Below are 23086 nucleotides of genomic sequence, written 5' to 3'. Positions count from 1 at the left end.
GCAGAATGAAAGACTAAATTATTACCGAGGGCCGAAAGTCCCTAAGAATAAATAAAAAGTTTATTTTTAATGAGATATTTGAAATTAAAATAACACTAAATTTTCTCTTAGTTTTTAACCCCTGTAACTTATTAAAATAAACAATATAGAAGTTCTCAGGGACTTTCGGCCCTCGCTAATAACGTAATCTTTCATTCTGCGTTTAAATTTTTTAAAAATACTTATTAGTTTTCTCAGGATTCGAAAAAAATGAATCCCCATTTGAATAGCATTGCAGCCGAAAAAACGTACCGATCCTCTTAAGTTAAAATTGTCCAAAAATCTTATTATTAGATATTATGCCCATGGCTAGTTTTTATATTTTTTGTACCCTTGACCTGACATTTATAAACATTGTCACTTAAATCATATAATGAACGTCTTTCTCTATCTTCTTATTTTTGTGTAGACATCACTTTGTCTGCTTTTCTCACCGTGCCTCCAGTATCTTCTGGTTCCATCATTTTTGTGGTCTCCCCATAAATCGTCTTCTTATTAGGGAACCGTCTATCGCAGTTTACTACTCAATTTGTCAATTTGTTGTCTTCGACTTATGTGATCGTTCCATCCTACTCTTCTGTTTCTTACCCCGTTATTAATGTCGTTCACCTTGCATCTCCGTCGTATATAGGTACTTCTAGCTCTAGCCCATAATATCTTTCCATCTATTTTTCGAAAGGTTTTCATCTCTGCTGTTTCTAGCATTATTTTTGTTCTGTCTGTTCCAGGTCGTGTTTCTGTGGCGTATGGCATTATTGGTCTGATGAGTGTTTTGTAAATTTTGCCTTTCATTTCCTTTCAGATATTTTTATTTCTCCAGATTGCTTCAGTCAGGCATCCTGCGGCTCTGTTTGCTTTATTCACTTGATCTTTCACTTCTATTTCGAGATTTTCTTAGCTAGATAGTTTTATGCCTAGATATTTAAACTCCCAGTTGTTCTATTATCTGACTCTCCAGCTCTAATTTACATCTTAGTTGATTTGCTGTTATAACCATGTATTTTGTCTTTTGTTGGGAAATTAACATGTTAAATTTTCTTGCAGTTATATTAAATATGTGCAGCATACGTTGTAAATAATCTTCTTCTTCTAAAAGTGCCTATCTTCTAGAGATGTTGGCGACCACATTGACCCATCTTATTCTATTTACGGCAGCTCGAAATAGATCAGTTGACGTTAGACCAGTCCACTTCCTAAGATTGGCCAGCCAGGATATACGTCTACGTCCAGGGCCTCTCCTGCCCTCAATCTTGCCTTGTAGAATCAACTGCAGCAGTCGGTATTTTTCATTACCCATAATGTGGCCGAAGTAAGCCAATTTTCTGTTCTTTACGGTGTTAATTATTTCTTTGTCTTTTCCTAGCCTCTGGAGAATAGTTATATTAGTTGTGTGGTGTATATATGAGACCCTCAACATACGTCGGTAGCACCACATTTCAAACGCCTCTAACCGTTTTATGGCATCTTCTGTCAGGCTCCAGCTTTCAACTCCGTATAGGAGGACACTAAAGACGTAAATAATCTTCACTTTGAGAGATTAGTTTTACATCTTCATCATAGTAAATTATTTTACGTTGTTTTTCTCCCATTTGGTATACTTTTTATTTCTTACTTTTTTTCTTATTTCATTCATGATCAGGTTGAACAATAGAGGACTCAGGAAATCCCGTTTCTCAGTCTTATCCCGTTGCCAGTTTCATTTGGGTCAGTTAGTTCTTTCTCTACTTTTACTTTTATTGTGTTTTTCTGGTAGATATTTTCGATCGTTCTAATTATTCCTAGAGGTACCTCTCTTGCATACAATAATGGATAACGTCCTTTAATTGGACCTGTTAAATGCCTGCTTAAGGTCAATGAAACACAATAATTCCGGTTTGTTGTATTCTAATGGTTTCTATTGAACCTGCCTCATTAATATAGCGTCGGTGCATGATCTTTCCCTCTTAAAACCTTGTTGTTCTTCTGCTAATGTTATAGTTTTATTCAGTTTGTTTGTTACCAATTTGGTTGTTAATTTCTCTAACTAAATCTAAATCAATTAATTTTTTGTTTCCTACATGGCAGAGTTTTCGCGTTCTTTGTCTTTCTGTGAATATAAACGCTAGACAGCAATAGTTCTCACTGACAGTTGTCGTAGCGGACTGCAAATAATATGTTTTATTAGATTAGGAAAGTAAGTACTACAAAGCGCTTGTCCATATGAGGGCGGTTTGCCAGCGGTTGACGTCGTGGTTAGCCGACGTTTGTATCGTACACATGAGAGCGGTTGACTGCCGGTCTCATTCCTCATCGCCGTGGTTTGACGACGGAGCGGTTGCATATGTATGTACGATTCCATTTTTGTTCCTTGGCAACTTGAACCGCGGCAGTTGGGTTTTTCAGGTAAACCGCGACAATCTGAAAGAACCCAGGCTGACCGCTGTCTGTGTACTCCCGGGCTAAGTGATAGCATGATTATTGATTATTATGTATAGTCCGTCTAGAAAGTATCCGGAAAAAAGAAAGCAGAATTATAATTTTACGGTATTTATTTCTATCACTTAAAATATAAAATTTCAACGAATAATTCATCTCATTTACTTATACAACCTCCATTTAAATCTAAACACTTAACTAAATGTCCAGGTACACCCGAAACTAGGTCAAGGCCATAATTTTCGGTAATGGTGTTCCAGGCCTGTAAAACTGACCGAATCAAACCTTTATCTCGTGGCGCTGCTCATTCCACCTCAATCTTCATCAGTCCCCATATGTTTTTAATGGGGCTAAGATCTGGAGATGCTGCTGGCCACGGAATTGTTGCTAATTCGTGTTCTTGCATCCAAGCTTGAGTATAAGAAGAAGTATGGCATCTCGCATTATCTTGCTGAAAACGCCACCCCTCTGGATATAAAACATGAGCCGTTTCAAGAAGAAAACCATTTAGGATATCACAATATTTCGCACTATCAACAGTACCATTAACTATATAGAGGAGGTGTAGCACCACACTGAGATATGGCTCCCCAAACCATTATTTTAGTGGGAAATTTGATCGGTAACATTTTCTCTTGATAGGACTTTTAGATGATTTGCACCAAGCTGGAAACAACTTTCATCAGATATAAAGACATTATTAAAATTATCTTCTCGAAAACGTTGACAAAAATCGTTTTGTTTAATTCATTAATATTTTTTGTATGTTGACAACGACACCCGATTTGTCGTCGAAACGTTAATAAAATCATCTTTTTAGTGAAATTGTGGCTTATTTCCAGTGATGTGGGAGGGAGGGGATGTGACATGAGGTGAAGTAGATGGGATCGCTTTCACGGGCTAAATGGGGAAGGCAATATGGCGGAACAACTCTTTAGCAGTATATTCTGTTCTATATAAAGTATATAATTATAAAATTGTATTATATTGTATAAATATATATATATAATTAATAATTTTAATAATTAATTAACAACATATATTCCACGTATAACATAAAAAACCTGCCCGCCGCCATATTGCCTTTCCCAAAAGTGTCAAATCAAGTGGTCCCATTTAGTAAACACGAGAGCATCTCTTATGTCATATCCCCTCTCTCCCACAGCACTGCTTATTTCCCATCAAAGCTAGTTAATTGCAAAAATGCCACAAGAAAATAGCTTCAGAACAACGACCAAAATATATTCTTCGTTGCCTTTGCAGAGGTGTCATGCCTTGCTTTTTCAGTGACATGCGGACAATTTCTGGGCACACTTTTATTCTTCGTTGATTTCCAAATCTGTTCGCTAATTTTCGAAACCCTAGGCGCCGATTTTGTCGTCCTAAAGCCACTAAAGCATTTAAATTGTTAAAAATACAAAAATAGACGGTTTAGTTTTGATTTAAATCTGTCTCCTGCCATCCCCCGATAGCGCTATTTCTAGGTCTACCTTTTGTCAAGGAGGCTATGCAAGAAGACAAATTTAAATCAAAACTTCCGTAGTTCTCGGTATACAATAAAACTATTTATACCGGAGTAAGGTTAGAACGCCCTCTAACGGGGAATAAGTGAAATAAATGGCGACTCGATTCTAGTTTTCTGTTGACCTAGATATCAAAATATCAACAGGCACCGCTGGGAAATATTCCAAAAATGCGGTTCAGAGAAACTATATGAAACGAGTCTTTGTACTCTTATACAGAGTATGGCATTAGTAAAAATACAAAAATAGACGGTTTAGTTTTGATTTAAATCTGTCTCCTGCCATCCCCCGATAGCGCTATTTCTAGGTCTACCTTTTGTCAAGGAGGCTATGCAAGAAGACAAATTTAAATCAAAACTTCCGTAGTTCTCGGTATACAATAAAACTATTTATACCGGAGTAAGGTTAGAACGCCCTCTAACGGGGAATAAGTGAAATAAATGGCGACTCGATTCTAGTTTTCTGTTGACCTAGATATCAAAATATCAACAGGCACCGCTGGGAAATATTCCAAAAATGCGGTTCAGAGAAACTATATGAAACGAGTCTTTGTACTCTTATACAGAGTATGGCATTAGTAAAAATACAAAAATAGACGGTTTAGTTTTGATTTAAATCTGTATCCTGCCATCCCCCGATAGCGCTATTTCTAGGTCTACCTTTTGTCAAGGAGGCTATGCAAGAAGACAAATTTAAATCAAAACTTCCGTAGTTCTCGGTATACAATAAAACTATTTATACCGGAGTAAGGTTAGAACGCCCTCTAACGGGGAATAAGTGAAATAAATGGCGACTCGATTCTAGTTTTCTGTTGACCTAGATATCAAAATATCAACAGGCACCGCTGGGAAATATTCCAAAAATGCGGTTCAGAGAAACTATATGAAACGAGTCTTTGTACTCTTATACAGAGTATGGCATTAGTAAAAATACAAAAATAGACGGTTTAGTTTTGATTTAAATCTGTCTCCTGCCATCCCCCGATAGCGCTATTTCTAGGTCTACCTTTTGTCAAGGAGGCTATGCAAGAAGACAAATTTAAATCAAAACTTCCGTAGTTCTCGGTATACAATAAAACTATTTATACCGGAGTAAGGTTAGAACGCCCTCTAACGGGGAATAAGTGAAATAAATGGCGACTCGATTCTAGTTTTCTGTTGACCTAGATATCAAAATATCAACAGGCACCGCTGGGAAATATTCCAAAAATGCGGTTCAGAGAAACTATATGAAACGAGTCTTTGTACTCTTATACAGAGTGGCATTAGTAAAAATACAAAAATAGACGGTTTAGTTTTGATTTAAATCTGTCTCCTGCCATCCCCCGATAGCGCTATTTCTATGGCAGGAGACAGATTTAAATCAAAACTAAACCGTCTATTTTTGTATTTTTACTAATGCCATACTCTGTATAAGAGTACAAAGACTCGTTTCATATAGTTTCTCTGAACCGCATTTTTGGAATATTTCCCAGCGGTGCCTGTTGATATTTTGATATCTAGGTCAACAGAAAACTAGAATCGAGTCGCCATTTATTTCACTTATTCCCCGTTAGAGGGCGTTCTAACCTTATTCCGGTATAAATAGTTTTATTGTATACCGAGAACTACGGAAGTTTTGATTTAAATTTGTCTTCTTGCATAGCCTCCTTGACAAAAGGTAGACCTAGAAATAGCGCTATCGGGGGATGGCAGGAGACAGATTTAAATCAAAACTAAACCGTCTATTTTTGTATTTTTACTAATGCCATACTCTGTATAAGAGTACAAAGACTCGTTTCATATAGTTTCTCTGAACCGCATTTTTGGAATATTTCCCAGCGGTGCCTGTTGATATTTTGATATCTAGGTCAACAGAAAACTAGAATCGAGTCGCCATTTATTTCACTTATTCCCCGTTAGAGGGCGTTCTAACCTTACTCCGGTATAAATAGTTTTATTGTATACCGAGAACTACGGAAGTTTTGATTTAAATTTGTCTTCTTGCATAGCCTCCTTGACAAAAGGTAGACCTAGAAATAGCGCTATCGGGGGATGGCAGGAGACAGATTTAAATCAAAACTAAACCGTCTATTTTTGTATTTTTACTAATGCCATACTCTGTATAAGAGTACAAAGACTCGTTTCATATAGTTTCTCTGAACCGCATTTTTGGAATATTTCCCAGCGGTGCCTGTTGATATTTTGATATCTAGGTCAACAGAAAACTAGAATCGAGTCGCCATTTATTTCATTTAAATTGTTTCCGCGAATCTTACGCGGTCTACCAGAAACTGGTATATGTCTCATATCTATGCCATTTTTATCCTCTTTATTGTCTCATACACTGCACTTTTTCCGAGTTCAGTCAATTGCACTAATTTTGTAACGTTCCGGACACCCTTTCTGTACAAATATTCCACCACTTTTCTTTTTTCTACTTGCGACATTATTTCACAAATCTTAAGCGCCGCACACCAAAGAAACATGAAACGAAAAACATGAAACATGAAACGAAAAACATGTTTCATGAAACTAAAACACTGCTAAACAAATCTCAAAGTCCGCCTACCAATGAAACGAGTGTGATTCATGCTCATGACACATTTTTATTTTCGGAGAGTTTCATAAATGGCCGGACGTATATTTGTTTAGCACTGTTTTATTTACATGAAACGTAATTTACGTTTCATGTTTCTTTGATGTGCGGCCTGCCTTATATAAGTCTGTTTACAAACAACAATATTTGACAGATGGTGTTGTCATGCGATTTTGTCCATAACCTACTATCGGCACAACCTATTTGATGCATTACTTTTGTCTTAAAATGTTACAAAAAGGAAATCTATTAAAATTAGGAAAAATATAAAATTCCGGATACTTTGTAGACGGACTATATATTTAGTTAATGGAATGTACCCAATCGTTTACGCGGATACATTGCAGTCATAAGCGGCTCGTTTAAGAGGGGTAACATTTATGTTCATAATTTTTTGTCTTTAAAATTTCATAATTTTGACATTACAATTATGATTAAAAGATATTGTTAGCTGCCAAATTAGTTTTTTATGACTTCATCAATTTTAGGTACCATGACGTAGTTAAGGTGTGCTCTCTAGAAAGAGATTTTAAACAATTTCCCTTTGGTGATAGAAGCTTAGTAGGTGAAAGAGGAACATCGTTAAGTGGAGGACAACGAGCAAGAATTAATCTTGCCAGAGCAGTATACACTGAAGCAGATATTTACTTATTCGACGATCCGCTATCGGCGGTCGACACAAAGGTAGCAAGACATCTTTTTGATGAATGTATATCGAAATATTTATATGGAAAAACTAGAATTTTGGTCACACATCAGCTCCAGTTTATGAAGAAAGCTGATTTGATAATTATTATAAACAATGTAAGTACCTATCTACAGTGCTAGTCAAAAGTCCGGTCCCCCCTCGTATCTTTTAAACGGTTATATACCTATAATAGTGAAATTTGGAGGGAGGAAATAAACGGACGTAGGTTCCTCAACTAGTCATAACAGGTGACGTAATAGTGACAGATACATCTGTCAAGATATAAGGACTTTATAATGTGAAACTTTAAATTCAGCGTTTTTTAGGGATAATTTAAGTGTCTAATATTTGCTGCCAAAAATTCCATGCTTTTTGAAAATTAAGCTACAACAATGGAAATTCCACAGCGATGGGTCAATCATAATCATTATCTTTGCCTTATCCCTATGCGGGGTCGGCTTCCTTAATTGCATTTCTCCACACAATTCCTCTTGGGTCATATCAATATTAATCCCCTTTACCAACATGTCCTACCTAATTGTCTCCCTGCAGATCTTCCTCTCCTACTCTTTCCATGAATCTGCACTTCAGCTATTCTTCGTATTGGGTGATTAACATCTCGACGTTGAACATGACCAAACCATCTTAACATATGCTCTCTCACTTTGCTAGACTGCCCCTAATATACTCATTTTTAATTTTATCCTTTTCTGTCACCCCACTCATCCACCTAAGCATTCTCATTTCCACCACATGCATTCGTTGTTGTCACACAACACACCACTCGCTTCCTTCCACTTCATCCATCAAACTCTAATTCTACTGCATGCATCTCCATCCATTTCTCCATTACTCTGTAATACCGATCCTAGGTACTTAAAACTAGGTGAAAACCTAGCTTTTCACAATCATTTCACCATCCAAAGGTACCATTCTATTTGTAGCAACTTCATCTTTAAATGAACATTTCAAATACTCTGTTTTTGTCCTACTAAGTTTTAAACCTTTTTCCTCCAGAGCTTGTCTCCACTGTTCCAGTTTTTGTTCTAAGTCTCTTTCACTATTTCCTACTAACACTACATCAATTAAGCACCATGGAATGTTACCCTGTAGTTTCGCTGTTATATGGTCCAAAACTAACGAGAATAAATAAGGATTAAGCACCGAGCCTTGGTGCAATCCTACTTTTACATGAAATTTATCAGTGTCTCCCACACATGTTCTAACACTATACTAAATTTACAATCAAGATGCAGTAGAAATAAACAAACCAAGACACGTTAAATGCTACTAGGAGCACTCCCGAATCATAAATCATGATTTTCAAAGGTTATACATTGTAAATTATGATTCGGGAGTGCTCCTAGTAGCATTTAACGTGTCTTGGTTTGTTTATTTCTACTGCATCTTGAATGTAAATTTAGTATATTCCTTACTCCCTCATACATATAGTGATGAGCGCGCTAATAACCGGCAAAATAGCGCAAAAGATGGAAAACATATTACATTGCGAAACAAAAAGAGATGAAACTAGTGGAGGTGGAAATGATCGTTATAAACGTATAAAATAATAACATAAATTGCAATTGTATTTGTCGATTTTTGTTTATAAAAGAAATATTGATGGATTCGACCGTTACTTGATAGAAGTTCATTTTATCTAACAATAAAACACTGAAAACTTTTGTTTTCTATACTTCCACAAAATTTATTACAACTATGTGACTACAGCTGTTTCGACAGAGTGCCTTTCTCAAGTGATTTAGTTTACTATGTGTTGGCCTTTTTGAGTCTTTAACTGAAGAGGTTGAGGAGTGGGGAGCTGTTTGTCTCGAGTTGGTCATTCAGAATTATATCTGTATTTTTCAATTTATTAATTTCCATAGATTCTAATAAAGATAGCTTAAGGCCTTTATTTTGAATATGCAGAATTTGAAACTGTTCGTTAAAAGGATGATTATGATCTAGAAGGTGAAGTGCGTATGTAGAAGTCTCTGTTTTTCTATTGCTGAAAGCCCTTTTGTGTTCTGCTATCCGTTTGTCAAAGGTGCTGCCAGTTATACCGATGTAAGTTTTCGGACAGTCACCACAAGTTAGTTTGTAAACACCACTCTGTAGTTGTTTCCTCATTCGGCTCTTATTGTTCTTAATATATTTGCTTAAGTTGTTGTTAGTTCTGAAATCTGGTGTTATTCCTTTCTTTTTTATGTATCTGGCTATTTTTGTTGTTATCTTGCCAGTATATGTGATAGAGCAGAAGGTACTTGGTTCTTTCTGTGATGGTGGATAGACTAATTTCTAGATGTAACAATTACTAGACTACACAACAAACATGAGTTCTCCGTATATCATAAACCTACCCATACTGACACAACTATACACAATTCATCATCCCATCCTACACAACTCAAATTAGCAGCCTACCATAGCATGATACATAGACTAACAGAAATTCCTATGTCAAAAAATAACTTCGAGATAGAACTGCAGTAAACAATGGCTATAACGAACAAACAATTAACAAAATTTTAAACCAAAAACTTAATAAGAAAGCCCTGAAACTAGTCTATCTACCACCACAGAAAGAACCCAGTACCTTCTGCTCTATCACATATACTGTCAAGATAACAACAAGAATAGCCAGATACATAAAAAAGAAAGGAATAACACCAGCTTTCAGAACTAACAACAACTTAAGCAAATATATTAAGAATAATAAGAGCCGAATGAGGAAACAACTACAGAGTGGTGTTTACAAACTAACTTGTGGTGACTGTCCGAAAACTTACATTGGTCAAACTGGCAGAACCTTTGACAAACGGATAGCAGAACACAAAAGGGCTTTCAACAATAGAGAAACAGAGACTTCTACATACGCACTTCACCTTCTAGATCATAATCATTCTTTTAACGAACAGTTTCAAATTCTGCATATTCAAAATAAAGGCCTTAAGCTATCTTTATTAGAATCTATGGAAATTAATAAATTTAAAAATACAGATATAATTCTGAATGACCAACTCGAGACAAACAGCTCCCCACTCCTCAACCTCTTCAGTTAAAGACTCAAAAAAGCAAACACATAGTAAACTAAATCTCTTGAGAATGGCACTCTACCGGCACAGCTGTAGTCACATAGTTGTAATAAATTTTGTGGAAGTATAGAAAACAAAGGTTTTCAGTGTTTTATTGTTAGATGAAAGAAATACTGTTTAAAGAAAAACTAACAATCAATTAAACTATAATCTAATTTAATAATAACAATTCAAAATATACAATTATCAATGGATGCTAACTTACTATCTAATTTAATCTAAGAATCACCCAGTGCTTTATTCTTAGCTTGTTCTAATTTTTAAAACACTTTGTTCTTGTGCATCAATCACAATAGCTTTTTCACTTAACTTGCACTATGCATCACACTAATTCGTATGGCGTTGTCCTCTTGAGCCTTCTTTTTTGGCTGGAGTCATACAGAAACTGAATGGCCTCGACGTTTTGGTGCTGTGAAAACCTTGCTTTATACCTGCAGGCGATTTTTTTATATTTTTTGTTCAACATACCCCACCCCTATGTATCTGTGGATATCTTGGTTGCGGATGTACCAAGGTGCGTTAACAATGGACCTCGATAATTTATTTTTGAAAGTCCGGATTATTTTAATATTAGTTTTACCCCACAGTTGGATGCCATACGTCTACTTAGGTTTTAAAATCTGCTTGTATGTAGAGTAAAAGCGTATTATGAACTGACAAGGCTGAGTGTCTTTTCAGAAGGCAATACATCTTTTTGAATCTGATACCCAAATCGTTCCGTTTTTAATTACGTGTCCTTTTCAGTTCAGCTTTGCATCTAGGGTTAGACCCAGATATATGCCTGTATTAGCGTATGGAATTTCATGACCGTTTATATTTCTGGACCTCGGTGGTAAACTACACTATGTCATTTTAAGCAACTTTTCAGTAGAGCAGTTTGAATATTTTAAAAATCTTATATATCTCATAATTAGGTATCTTTCGGTCTGAAAGGCAATGTGATCATATAACATATAACTAGTTTGTACAATACAACTAATAAGACGTTAAAATTTGCCCTAATGACTGTAATTAATGATATTTTACAGTGACATAGTGCAGTTTACCTCTGAATGTTTTCAAAATCTTATATATCCCATAATTAGGTATCTTTCGGTCTGAAAGACAACGTGATCATATTTTAATCATAACATATAAGTAGTTTGTACAATCCAACTAATAAAACGTTAAAATTTGACCTAATTGCTGTAAGTAATGGTAATTTACAGTGACATAGTACAGTTTACCTCTGATAGGTTTGATCTATACCTACTTATAACAAATTTAAAGAATTTGAAGGTATTTAAGCCCAAAAAATTAGCTACTTCTCACGAAACAAATTTTTATTTTAGTTAAATGTTATTACAGTAAAACCTGTGTTAACGGCCACCTGTCAATATCGGCAACCTGTACTAACGGCCATTCTCATTATTTTTAAAACCCATTTCATAGAAATTTACCAGTTAATATTGGCCGAAATATTTTTGTATAGGTACTTGTTGATATTGCGAAATACCCAATACTAGTTTGTTACTTATCGTATTTATCTAAAATGAGATCAAAAATAACCTGCATAATTTCTTACAGCTCTATAATAATAATAATATGTCGTAAAATAGGAAACCTTTGTCGCTAAGAAACAAAATAAAATTATAATACCTGAGAAAGTGAAAAGTATGGTCTAAATTCACCGAAAAATATGGTGATGTTAAATTATCAAGCTATATTATATAAAAAAATAAAAGTGAGTGGAAGAATTCTTTAAAACGCTCAACATCAGATGTTTAACGAACAATCTGAACACATTCTGTTGTTTCCGTAATATACAGTCTCTAGCTAAATTGTTAGGCGCACTATAAAAGATTTTATAAAAAATGTTAATTATGAGGTAATACCATTTTACCTAATACTAAATAGGTTTTTTGTATGTACCTACCAAACACAAGGTATGTCTTTTGGTTGTCCATTTAATTGTCTATATTATATCACAAATAGAACATTATTATTAATGAACCAATATGTATTTATTGACTTTAAAAAAAACAGAAATAACGACAATTAAATGTTGTCAATTTGTTGTTGTCATATTATAGCCCAACAAAGAAATTAACATTTAATAATACAGTGAAACCTCGATAAGTCGGCCCCCGATAACCCGGAAGTCCGGCTAACCCGGACCGATTTTCATCAGACAAACATTTCAACAATAAAAATGTAGGTATTATATTAAAACATTTTATCTGTAGCCTCTTCTGGAATGTCTTAAAAATATCGAGTTTCATTGATAAAACTTGGCTTCCACCATAATATAATATTTGAGAGATAATGGGTATTTGTGTAATTTGAAATATACGATAGTAAAAATGACTCATGGCACACGGCGGCGGCGGCAGAACGATGTTAATTATCTGGGGCTATCGCAAACAACAGGCACCTGTTATTCTTTTATTTATTTCCAACTGTCTTTTAAAAAATTATGTTTTAAACAATGGTCTTTTAAACAATGAAAGAGCCACTGTTCTTAAATAACACAACATTGTTCCGATGGCAGACGAAATTGACACAACCGGAAACTGACTCGAGTTTTTTTACCTAGAAATGAACAATACTCTATACTGTCTATCTATACTATACTCTATCTCTATACAACTATAGGTAAGTGATTTACTATGAAGTCTCTAACGCGAGAATTTTACTGTCGTTGCATTTGGTTGTCTTTTTAAAGACATATCACATGCTATAATTTTTTATGACGGATATTCTTGAGTTGGTGTTAATTTCATGTAATCGAATGAACTATCTTTCAGTAAGTCGTCCCAGGAACGCAACTCATAAATATTGGCAATATCATTTTAAAGTCTTCTACTTTAAAATGTATAATATATGTCTGAATTGCCAATATAAATGAGTGAGATTAAATAAATTATAGAAGAATTTTTTTGCTTAGCAACAACACTTTAGTTTATTTTAGTAATATTTTGTATTTTGACAACGGCACCCGATTTGGGCGTCGAAACGTTAATAAAATTATTTTTTTCATTTTAATTGTGGCTTATTTCCCATATAAATAATTAATCATAGGTAAGTTAGATGTGTACTGTGCATATATTTATATTTCATGTTATTTTAATTATAACGGACTTTATCAAGTATCTTCTTCTTCTTCTTCACGTGCCATCTCCGCGACGGAGGTTGGCAATCATCATGGGCATTCTGATCTTAGATGCTGCTGCTCTGAATAGTTCGGTTAATGTGCATCCGTACCACATCTATAAGTATACCGTATTTTATTAATTTTTACCATGCTCTCCGGCTTACCCGGATTTTCGATAACCCGGATCGGCCGCGGTCCCGATTAATCCGAGTTATCGAGGTTCTACTGTACTTTTATTTCTGTTTCTTTTATAATCTCTTTAAATTTAGCATAATTTTAAGTGATGCATAACTTTTGAAGCTATGTGTATAATACCACTCGAAATAGAAACACCAATTTTTAAGAGAAGGTACGCAATATTTGTTGATTGTTTATTACAATGTATTAATAACCACTATTTTTATAAAAACAACAAAAATATATAACTATCGAAAAAGAATAGATGAAAACAAACAGATTTATTTCTGTTAAAAAGAACAATAATCTATGACCCATTTGCCGCTATCAGGTGCTCAGTGCACTATGTCAACATAGTGTTGTTTGCCATCAGCCTGCAGCTAGTAACTGTGAGGTAAAGACACCAAGTTTACATGGCGCTTTTTACCTCTTAAATTATTTGAACATAGTGTTCTATTCTTTTGGTAATTTCGTTTTCGTCGTCATTAGTACAAAGTGTATTATACCTCTAGAAAGCACTTGGAGAGCTGAGTGAGTTAAAGGAAAAAAAACAAAACAACACCATGTCGACATAGTGTAGTTTACCTCCGAGGTCCAGATTTATAGATTTGTCTTCCTCACTTTTTAGTAAATTCTATATGAACCGATTTTCCTTCATTTAGGGAAATTTTCCATTTCCTGGTCCAATTATGGAATCTATTAGTGCTGAAAGATGAAAACAACGAGAGTCAAATATGTGGAAAACTGTGGAGGTTTCCTTGAGAAATCTGCGTGAAAATTTAATTTTCTTTTGTAAAGAAAGTCGCATGTGTGCGGTGATTTTTCCCTTATGCTATTTTACGAATCGTTAGAGGAGAATTGATTATATTTTTAAAAATTTTGACGCAAGGGCTACTGGTGCCCTAAAGGTGTTAATTATTGGTCAGTCAGAACCAAGGGCGCAACCAAGGAGGGGGCCCAAGGCCACCCCATAGCAACAGTTTCTTTTTAATAAACAAATTTTATAACTTACAATGGGCTTTCTGGTAATACAAAAAATCTAAAGACTACCTGTTTGATTCGACTATTTTTCTATCATATTTTTTAAAAAATTAAGTAGCCATTTGTAACGTCGACTTTGTTTAAATTCGCCTGTTAACTATGTTAATATTACTTATTATAAAAAAATAATGAACCAAGTGGAAATAAAATTCATATGTTCAGAGGAATCTTTTATAATGTCTTCATACAATAACTCCTTACAGCGAAAATAAATAAAATATTTTTTTTCATTTGTAAAATCGTACAAATTATTCTAAGCGAAACGTGACAAAAGTAAGTTTGTGTTCAAAACAAATTTCTAAAGTTTACAACTAAGATCACAATCTCGATTTAACAAAAGGCAGGTATTGTCATTGATATTGGCGAAATAATAACTAACTGTTCTTTTAAAACATCCTCTTTGCTTTGTTTTAAACATCCACAAGATATAAAAAATAAAAACCTTAAAATCGCCTTTTTGGAACATAGGTCTCCTTTGCTTCAACTCCTTTTTATTTTGTGCCTCTTTTTTCCAGGTAATCTAAAATTTTGTTAAATATTCCTCCTTTGGTACAAACAATATGTTATGTAATGTAATGTAATGTGGTTCAATAAACTTTTCATATTATTGTATTATTTTGGGCTTCCCCCAAATTCAATTTCTGGTTGCGCCCTTGGTCAGAACATTAAAAATGTTGTTTTAAAAAAAGTTTATATTTAGCAATAGATTTCATTGTTCTAATTTATTTTAGGGTCAAATTGAGAAAATAGCCAAATTTAACGAATTGTCGGAAAATGACTTGAATGCTCTTCAACAAGAACCTGAGGCCGATGATAAAGAGAAAGAAAAGGTACCAGAGACTGGCGATAAGATTCGTAAAAATTCGACAGTACCTCATTTCCAGTCTATGAGTTCTTTGGCTGTAAGTATTATGTTTTTATACGCTTATAACTATGTAGAACTTTAGAATATTATTTTTAATGTTTTAGATTAGTTTTATCAAATCGGCTTTAATAAAAAAATACAAAATAAAACACCCGTAAAAACATGTTTGAAGTAACCTTTACTTAACGGTTTAACTTTTGTCGAGCGGCATAATTTTACACCGTTAACAGACGGTATAGGTACAATTGTACCTATTATGTATTTTCTTAAAAACTCGTTAATGTAAAAGAAAATAGATGTTAATTTTAAGATAATATTATTTATTACTAGCATAACTGGTAAACAATTATTGAATATTGCAATAAATAAGTAATAATCTTCGGTAATTTGTTCTTTTACGGATTTACAAACAAAGATTAGAAGCCGCTATGACTTACCGCTCTTCGCTATTGTAAATTATTGAAATTACTATAACAAAAAACGGGTATTATGACCCATAATATTACCCGTACGCACGCCAATGGTGAGTATAAAATTCTTAATTGTATGTCAAAAAATGTGCAATAACTACGTCTTAAAACCCACCAAACTTGATTTGCATATCTCAACTGGTTTTTAAGCAATAAATGAACTGTCAGTTTGTAAAAAAATATTGAACATCCCGTATCTCGGAAACGAAGCGTTTGCGGACATATGATTATTAAGCAAACTGTCATTATTTTCATGTGTAAAATTACCCCTTAAAGTTTGCCGCACTTATTTCAAAAAAACCCTGTACTGATGACGAACATGGCCAGTTGTTAAAGTACCTAACTTTTTTATTATCCAACATAAGCGAATGAATCGAAAGACAAAATGGTAAGAAAACCTGAGGCTATAGTTAGGTTTTAATTTCAGTATTTTATAAGTGCTAGAATAGTCCACAAGGTGATGCGAACTTTGAGAAAAAAACACAGTTTGATTCGTACACTCAGTATACAATGACAATTTGACTGTCTAGCAACAATATTATTACAGCGATATTGTCAATGAATAAGGCTATAACGGGGTAAAAAAATCACTTAAATCGAACAACAGGTTTAAGAATTTCGAAACTTCAAAAATGACCAAATTTTTAGTGGATCGATTTTTTTGCATTGCAGTGTAGTTTACAGAAATGGCGTCAAAAGAGCTGTACATACTCGTAGAAATATCAAAGAAAACTTGTGTGAGGTGTGGATTATGGAGTATCTGTCACTAATACGAGCAGCAATGTCTTCTAATCCTTTCCAGACCATGCTAAGATTTATATGATTTGACAACGAAAATACCCGCGAAGAACGCAAACAAGCGGATAAAGCTCACTCATTCGAGATATCTAGAAAATTTTGAATAAAATTTTGCAACAAGGCTCCAAGCCATCTCAATGCATAACCACCGACGAACAATTGTTTCCATAAGATCATCTTTATATTGGAAAAACAGCATATATGGTTCCCGACAAGTTAACGTTGGCGAACAAACAGCTTTGGATCTGGTCACGTCTTATAAAGGCTATGGGCAGGTTGTTACCACAAAGTAACTTTTTTACCAGTTTTGAATTCGCTAAATTATTTAATTCATGGCACATGATGACGTTAGTAGGGCTAGTAAGCAGTAAGCACAGAAAAAATAAGAGATATCTACCCACCAATATGCAAGCAAACAAGGAAAGAGCTGGTTTTTCCACAAATTTTGCTTACAATTATGATGCTACTGTATGCTCTTTGCCAAAGAAAAACAAAGCAGTAGTGTTACTCTCGTCCGTGAATATGACAGGAAAAGTAGAAAACAGTGAAGTAGCGAAGCCGGAAATAATTCAGTGTTTAAACCAAAGCAGAATTATTGATAACATGGATAAAATGCTGGGTGAGTATTTGACGGTATACTCACGCAGCATTTTGAATGCTTAGTGCATGGTTCATTCAAAATGCTGAATTAACCAGCATTTCATTGAAATTAGGCATGCTACATTATACATCGACAGCATCTTCTTCTTCTTCGGGTGCTATGTCCATTTATCGAACGTTAGCGATCATGTTGGCTATCATAACTTTATTCGCAGCAGATCTGAAGAGCGATTCCGAAGTGTGACCAAACCATTACCTCAAATTTCTTAACCAAGATGTTCTTTTTCTTCCTCGACTTCGTCTGCCTAATATTTTACCCTGCATAATTAGATGTAGAATGCTATATTTTTCCGGATGTCTACAAACATGCGCAAAATACTCGAGTTTTCTAGACTTTATCATTTTTACCAGTTCTCTGCCTTTCTTCATCCTGTTCAGAATAATATCATTACGCACCCTGTCCATCCAGCTCACTCTCAGCATTCTTCGATAGCACCATAATTCAAAGGATTCAACCATCTTAAGCATTCTTCCTGTTAAGGTCCATAACTCCGTAGAGAAGAACGGAAAACACGTAACACTTTAAAATTCTTGTCCTAAGACTCAAATTTATGTCATGACCGCATAGAATTTTCTTGTAACGGAAAAATGCTGATTTGGCTTGAGCAATTCTGCAACGTATTTCGGTGGATGGATCCCAATTATCAGTGATTCTGCTTCCCAAGTATGTTATAGCTTCAACTGTCTTAAGTTGTACATCATTAACGTGAATTCCAGCATCGATGACATTATCCTTACTGACGACCATATATTTTGTTTTTTTGATGTTAAGGTGGAGACCATAATTACTGCACTGTGCTACCACAGAATCCAATAGATATTGTAATTCGGTATCACTACTGGCAATCAGTACAGTGTCGTCTGCATATCGGAGATTATTTATCAGTTTCCCGTTTATCACAACTCCACCTTGTGTAGTACTGAGTGCCTCTTCAAACATCTTTTCTGAATAAATGTTAAAAATTAATGGTGAAAGAATACATCCCTGTCTTACTCCACGTTGAATTTGAATCTCTTCTGTGTGATCACCGTCTACTCTAACTGTGGCTTTTTGATTCCAGTACAAGTTAGCAATGATTTTTAGATCTTTATCGTCAATATTAGTTGACCTTAGAACATCTAACATCTTAGTATGTGATACTTTGTCAAATGCTTTTTCGAAATCAAGAAAACATAGGTACACATCAGCATTTACATCTCTACTCCTTTGTATTAATACCTGCAACCCAAACAGGGCCTCTCGTGTACCTAGTCCATTTCTAAAGCCAAATTGAGTTTCGCTCAAATGTTCTTCGATTCTTTTATATATTCGCGTATGGATCACACGCAGAAACACCTTAAGTACGTGGCTCATTAGGCTAATGGTTCGATGATCATGACATTCTTTTGCCTTCGCTTTCTTGGGAATTGGTATAAAAGTAGATTTCAGCCAATCATGTGGTAAGTAACCATGATTATATTTATAGCATTAAACAAGTCAACCAATACTTTACTTCCGCAATCTCCTAGTAGTTTTAGAACCTCTGTGGGTATTTCATCAGGTCCCATGGCCTTCTTTGATTTTGACAAGCGTATAGCATCTTCCACTTCGCTTTTAGTTATAGGTGGTCCACTATTCGCGTCCGTTATGTTATGTTGTATTGGTCGATCATCCTGAAAAAGATCCTCAATGTATTTCCTCCATCGGTGCAGTTTTTGTTTGGTGTCAAACAATAGATTTCTATTTGAATCAGCTATCGCACGACTACTTATATTTCCACACTTTGCTAATTCTTTTATCAGCATTTCATTGAAATTAGGCATGCTACATTATACATCGACAGCATAATCCATTACAAAAAACAAAGGACTAACGCAGGAAATTTTTGAAGGATCATTCTAAAGATATTTGGTGCGTTCATTTCAATCTCAAAGTAAAAACCCGATTATGATGAGCCATTTTCTTCGTAGTGCTGTATAAGTGGTCTTTGGTGGAAACGGAGTATATATTTATTGTAGATACTCCAGTAACCGGAAGTTGTGATATAAAATATGTCGAAACGAATGAACAGCGTACACCTATAACAGCGTAAAACGAAAAATACTTGTGTAGTATGTTATCTACTTGTGTGTGACGAACATTCTTTGGCTAAAACGATATGTATGTGTTGGGAAAATCCACACTAATATTCATTTTTGTCTTTTTATTCAAATAAACTATCAATTAAATACAAAATATATTGTTTTTTTAAATTATTTATTTAAAAAAATGTACCTCTGCCGTCGTTTTTGGGGGTAGGAACTATTTAAGCCTCCTTCCGGGAACTGGATAAAAATTTGTTTGTTACATTTGGCTCACATAATCTACTGGATAAATGTAGAGATGTCACAAAATTTCAAGTCTCTACCTCTTTAAAAAAAAAGTTATCACAATGTGAAAACTCAAAAGTTACAATTGTACCTATGCCGCCCGACGAAGGTTAGCATATATTGTATTTTTGACCTTATTATTTTGTATTTTTTAGAGTTCTGTATTCTCGGATGATCCGAACGAAGAAGACGAACTTATCGAAAAAGGTGCCATTTCAAATGCTACTTATGTGGAATATTGGAAATCAGGCGGTGGAGTTTTATTCTTATTCTTTACAATTTTTATATTCCTCGTCGCTCAAATGATTACGAATGCATCAGATCTTTGGCTTACACATTGGTAAGATTAATATGATCAATATTAGTTTAAATAATTGATGGATTCGACCGTTACTTGATGGAAGTTCATTTTATCTCACAATAAAACACTGAAAACTTTTGTTTTCTATACTTCCACAAAATTTATTATTTACAACTATGTGACTACAGCTGTTTCGGCAGAGTGCCTTTCTCAAGTGATATAATTTACAATGTGTTTGCCTTTTTAAGTCTCTAACTGAAGAGGTTGAGGAGTGGGGAGCTGTTTATCTCGAGTTGGTCATTCAGAATTATATCTGTATTTTTCAGTTTATTAATTTCCATAGATTCTAAAAAAGGTAGCTTAAGGCCTTTATTTTGGATATGCAGAATTTGAAACTCTTCATTGAAAGAATGATTATGATCTAGAAGGTGAAGTGCGTATGTAGAAGTGTCTGTTTTTTATTGTTGAAAGCCCTTTTGTGTTCTGCTATCCGTTTGTCAAAAGTTCTGCCAGTTTGACCGATGTACGTTTTCGGACAGTCACCACAAGTTAGTTTGTACACACCACTCTGTAGTTGCTTTCTCTTTCGGCTTTTATTGTTCTTAATATATTTGCTTAAGTTGTTGTTAGTTCTGAAAGCTGGTATTATTCCTTTCTTTTTTATGTATCTGGCTATTTTTGTTGTTATCTTGCCAGTATATGTGAGAGAACAGAAGGTACTGGGTTCTTTCTGTGGTGGTGGATACACTAATTTCAAGGCTTTCTTATGGAGTTTTTGATACTATTGAGTTTTTTTTTGCATTTTTAACGTAATTTTTTGGTTCGTAATATATTTTGAGGTACAAAATGATGTCCTATCAAAGTTTTGTTTTCAAATTTTTGAAAAAACAACTGTCCTCATTTGAGGACGCTGGGCTCAAATACTATGAAATTAAAGACAAAATGTAGTTTAGTAAAATTAGTTTATTTAGTAGTTTTTCAAATTATATTCATATTATATACTATGGAGTTAAAAAATGTTTATATAAATCCTATATTTTTTTATAAAATTGTTCAAAACAAATCGACACGCAAAGCGTTACATTACATTTCTGGCAGTATGTTCGCGGTTTTGGCGTACAGTTTCGATATTGACATATTCGTTATTTTTCTCGTTTTGCTACAATGTGGTTTTTACTATCATATCTAATGCCTTCAGAGATATTGCTTCTTGACGTAGTTGGAAGACTAAATGGACGATCTTTGAATATTCTTACGTCATGTCCAATTTTTAGATATGTATAAGCTACTTGTCGCCTAAATTCTTTGATGGATATATTTTTCCCTTATGTATCATGTTGTATAGCACGCACCCATTTACCTTAGTCATGTCTATCATTCGTGGTGACACCAATACCCATTTTTTTCCTCTTACAGATATATGGCGGATAGTTGGGAAACTTGTACTTTATTTTTTTCCTTTTTACTCCATTGTTGAACTTGGTTGGTGCGAAAAACGGTATCATGATTGGTTCCAATAGAAACACATTTACTGTATTGTTGTTGTCAAAGCACCAGCCATATGCACCTCAAGGTTTCTGTTCTAGGTATTTTTATTGTTTGGTAGAACACTGTACAGTTCGGTTTCCTCTAATAATTTTCCTAATAAATATTTTTGTCTCATCCTAGAATCGAAGAAAATAATTAGTTACTAAAAATGCCAATGTAGACTTTTTACCCAAAATATATGAATTTGCCCAGCGTCCTCATTTGAGGACGCATAATACTCTTATAATTTTTTTAACTTTTTTTTTACTGGGTAGTAATTTTTGTATTTTTCATGCAAGTTGTGTATCTAACCTAATAAAAAATACAAATTTAAGAACTCACCTTTGTATATAAAAAACTTATGCACACCGATGTAAGTGTAGTTCAGCAAACTTAAAAATCGTACTTTTCGCCTTGGGCTAGTATTTCGTCGAATAAAAATAAAGCATGAATACATACACTTATGCCTACGGTAGTGCTTTTACTAAACCACTGAGGTAGGAGGTAGGCAATCACAAAATATTCACGCAGAAATTGTTTTATCCCCACCTAAGCAAACCGTCCTCAAACGAGGACGCTGGGCGCTAATGGGTTAAAGGTACTCAACGGAGCATGTCCATTTTGGATATATGCGTAAAGCGGTTTGTGCTTGTGGAAGATAAAAATTGATATCACGCTTTTGTATGAAATAAATGAGTACATAAGGATATTCTGCATCATTTTAACGAGGGCAGAGAAAAGCAACTAAATATAATTATTATTAAATTATCTAAAAACTTATTCTACCCGAAATAAATTAAATATTAGAATGATATTCAATATAAAATAAAGAAATAAGGATTCCCGAACAGTAACAATAAAAATACCAATATATTAATATTAAAACGTAATACATTACTACTACATGTCAGTTTATAACGTTTTACGACTTCCAAGCCTCACCGTCCTGTTCCTCGATGATTTCTCTCACCACTTGTTTTTGGTCTACCTCGTTTTCTCTTACCTTCTGGTTGTCATTTTAGTATTTCCTTTAATATTCATTGATCATTCATTCTTTGTAAATATCCCGACCAGATAAGTTGTTTTGTTGGTCCAGATAAGTCGTCTGTGATTTTTTGTTGATTCACTTCCGTTGCTCTCGGCGTTACCAATGTTTTTTCTTTCAGTGACCATACCTCACAATCGTATAGAGAGAGTGATATTTTTCACTATAGTCTCATATCCTTTTTTATTTTCTTTGCCGATAAACTGGTCCCATCAAATACAGTTTACCATTGTAATTTTCTACCTGCTCTGTGTATTTCTCTTATGACTTTGTCTAATGTTCCATCATACAAAATATTGATACCTAGATATTTGTAGTCGTAGAAGTACTTTGTCGTGGTTCTGTCGTCTAATGTGGTAGGTATCTTTGTGTTGCTCTCCAAT

The 23086-nt window shown here is 34.4% G+C and overlaps 1 protein-coding gene across 1 annotated transcript in view; it reads left to right on the top strand.

Moving 5' to 3' along the window:
• LOC114324821 (ATP-binding cassette subfamily C member 4) overlaps window positions 1–23086 on the top strand; it is a 258504-nt gene that overhangs the window by 164940 nt on the left and 70478 nt on the right. Inside the window, exons 9-11 of the mRNA XM_050648247.1 lie at window positions 7043–7358; window positions 15420–15590; window positions 19986–20170. Coding sequence (XP_050504204.1) covers window positions 7043–7358; window positions 15420–15590; window positions 19986–20170 — 672 coding nt within the window. The remainder of the gene's footprint in view (window positions 1–7042; window positions 7359–15419; window positions 15591–19985; window positions 20171–23086) is intronic.

Source organism: Diabrotica virgifera, chromosome 4 (assembly GCF_917563875.1).
Source record: "Diabrotica virgifera virgifera chromosome 4, PGI_DIABVI_V3a".
NCBI lineage: Eukaryota > Metazoa > Arthropoda > Insecta > Coleoptera > Chrysomelidae > Diabrotica > Diabrotica virgifera.
Note: the sequence above shows the minus strand (reverse complement) of the source record. Positions and strands in the feature narration are given on the sequence as shown.